Below are 3,084 nucleotides of genomic sequence, written 5' to 3'. Positions count from 1 at the left end.
AATATATACACACATATAAAATGAATGAATATAGATGTGAGGTAATCTTTTTGAGACCCAGACTAGATAAGATTCTACCATGAGTTGGATACGTGCGCCTAATAAGATGACATTATTATTTAAAAAAAAAAATATTTATTCATTGTTACAGTAGAAGTGAATATAAACATAGTTTACCTTGGTCAACAACTGTATTACCTGTACCTGCAATTAAAGAAATATAAAAAATAATTATTACATAAATATTATTTCATATAAACATAATATCATCATGATCCATAGATAATAACAATAATTAATAATAGCAATACCAGAAAGAACATTAATTCTTTGTATTTAGAAAATCAGACCCACGTGTACACAGTGCAAACTAGATTTTTGTTTTATGGTATTGCTATTTTGAAGCAATGGCGTATATTACCTAATAGATTAAAATAATCTATTATTAGATTAATCTATTATTTGTATGAGAAAAATTATCTGAGAGACAGACGATCTTTGCATAGCTTTTAGCATGTATTCAGTCTTTCTATGCTTCCTTGCTGTAAAATATACATTTTCCATATTTGTAGGCGAATATAAATGAATTGACATCTATAGATCTCAATTCACTAATGCTGGCCCTCAGTTGACTTTATCTGCATAAACAATAGCTAAAATATAAATCTGAAGAAATACAAAGAAAATTGATATACTGTATGAGTGCAAAAATATATATATTACCTATGAAAGAATTATTTTTTTCCGAACCATCTGAAATGATAACATATTCAATGTGATTATAGAAATAATTATTTCATAAAAATATTTTTTTTGGACACCCCTATTTATTAAGGAGAGAGATTTTAAGCTGCAAATGGAGGAAATTGTAAACTTTAACAAAATAACCAACCCCTGCTCAGAAGACACCACCATTAAGAGTATACTTCTTTTGGTTTTGAAGGGGTCCCATTTTGTTGGGGATCTACTGTATAATAATTGCATAGCAACAATAATTAAATTAACAGTATTGTAAAATAGACACATTTTATTACATTTAACCTTGCATACTGTCCTATTCAAGCTGATAAACAAACAGGAAGACAAACAGTGGTGAAACCTCTAAGGCAGAGGTGTTATTAGGGAGAATTCACAACCATACGGAAGTGATAACAAAATACGTTATCTGCATTCGTGCTAAAACAAACAATATGCTGTATGAGCTGAATATGATCCTTGATTCATGTAAAAGGCATGAATCGCCTGCATTGTGATAGATATGCTTCCGTAGGGGAATGGTTGCCATAGAAACTTATGACGTAACTATTCGTTATCGTTTTCACAAGCTTGGGAAAACTCCCTATTAACAACAAAGTATATTTAATTAAAAAGATCCTGATTAGCTAAATAGAATGCAGTCTTTTAGCAGTGCAACAGTATATATTTAAAACTTCTGGGTTTCTTTTTTCATTTACTAAGTTAATATTGTCTTTACTCCTTAAGTTATCAAATGACAATGATCAATGAAAAATATTACATGGAGTCCAGGGGTTTGGGCCTTGGGGTGCAAAAAATGAGAATGCTGATCTAAATCCCAGAATGCGAACCTAAATCCCTCCCTATTGCAATGAATACTTAGTGGTCATATTTAGTACTTTAACCCACTTAGTGGAAGTAATTTCTTCTATGGGGGTGGGGTGGGGGGTTGGAGGTGGTGCATCTGCACCCCTATCATACACCCATGGAGTCAGGGTCGTATGTGCATTCTGATTTGGGGAGTGTGTATGCACCATTGTACACTTGTTTCTAGCAAGACTCACCTGGTTTTCTACAAACCAACCAAGCAACGAAAACAATTGCCAGTAAACCAACCAAACTTCCAACCACAGCTGCTATTACTGCTTTACTTTTGCCTGAAATACGAAATGACATGAATAATTATAACAATTTAAACTTTAAAGTAATCACAACACTACTGTATATAAGATGCTTATGCCAGGCATAAGACTGAGTTAAAATTTGCCCTAGACTAGCAGTGGCGGCATGCCCCCCCCATTGGCGCCACCACTGCCCTAGACCTTGCTAGGCTCTATGAAACAGACATGTTTCAGGAGGTCGAATGCCATTGTCAGTGTAGAGACTGTGCACACATGGTTGCAGATCTGTTTTGAAAGGTGGGGTGGGGGGAAGATAGTTGTGAGTCCACACCCACCTGAGCCCCATCATGGTTGATTCTGAGGTGTGAAAATTTAAGGAAATAGTACCTCTATATGGCCGGAAATGACTTACATAATAAAATTCATCATCATGTACTCTGGCTGTACAGCGCTATTTTGTTAAAACCTGGGTCATTTATGCAGTTTCAGGCATCTTTTTGATGTATGAAATTACATTGTGGTCGAAAAGTGGGGACCAACCACCCCTTAAAATATGCGAGGGGGGAATGTCCCCTGAACCCATGATCTGTGCTCATGTCTGAGCAGACGATCCTATTTAAAAGAGCGTAGTAATTTGATTTGATTGATTGGTTCTTCACACAACAATATACCATAAAACTTTGAATTGAAGCACAATGGGCTTAATCTCGAGATGAAGCCAATCTCGAATTGAAGCCCCCTCTTTAGTTTGTAAAATTAGATTCGAAAAGAAGCCCATGGGCTTCCTTTCAATATAGCATGGGCTTCTTTTTGAGATAGTACAGTATATACAGTACATTATACATGAATTTCAAAAAACAAAATAAATTAAAACAAGCTTGGTTTATATAGTAGTTTAGGTGATTTAATGTTGATTAAATACACTCCATGATACAGATTTCACAATATTTAGGATATTTCATTCTACTTTGCAGCACTGCTAACTGAATCATGAACTAATGAATATGCATAGTTGTATGACTCAAGTTAAAACGGTCTGTGAATGGAAATAAGTCACATGAATATTAATGAGGTTAAGGCAAAGTGGCAGTGTATGATTCATGCATTTAAGTGGAGTGTAAAAGTATGCAAATGTATTTAAAATGGTTAGTTTAAAGGTATCTAGCCAGGAGTTGAAGAGAGAATATCTTAAAGGAAATATGTGGACTGAGGAGTGTCGGTTAAAGGA

General features: G+C 34.5%; 1 protein-coding gene across 1 annotated transcript in view; it reads right to left on the bottom strand.

Annotated features, from left to right (window-relative positions):
• The window catches only part of LOC117103826 (interleukin-17 receptor A-like), a 13,668-nt gene that overhangs the window by 7,780 nt on the left and 2,804 nt on the right, over nt 1-3,084 (bottom strand). The window contains exons 4-6 of the mRNA XM_033244454.1: nt 1,800-1,892; nt 724-753; nt 178-204 (exon numbers count right to left, since the gene is read on the bottom strand). Of these exons, the coding sequence (XP_033100345.1) occupies nt 178-204; nt 724-753; nt 1,800-1,892 (150 nt within the window). The remainder of the gene's footprint in view (nt 1-177; nt 205-723; nt 754-1,799; nt 1,893-3,084) is intronic.

This window comes from Anneissia japonica, unplaced genomic scaffold (genome assembly GCF_011630105.1).
Source record: "Anneissia japonica isolate Jap-2015-1 unplaced genomic scaffold, ASM1163010v1 scaffold232_len381862_cov165, whole genome shotgun sequence".
Lineage (NCBI taxonomy): Eukaryota > Metazoa > Echinodermata > Crinoidea > Comatulida > Comatulidae > Anneissia > Anneissia japonica.
The sequence above is the reverse complement of the archived record's forward strand: the minus strand, read 5'-3'. Positions and strand labels throughout refer to the sequence as shown.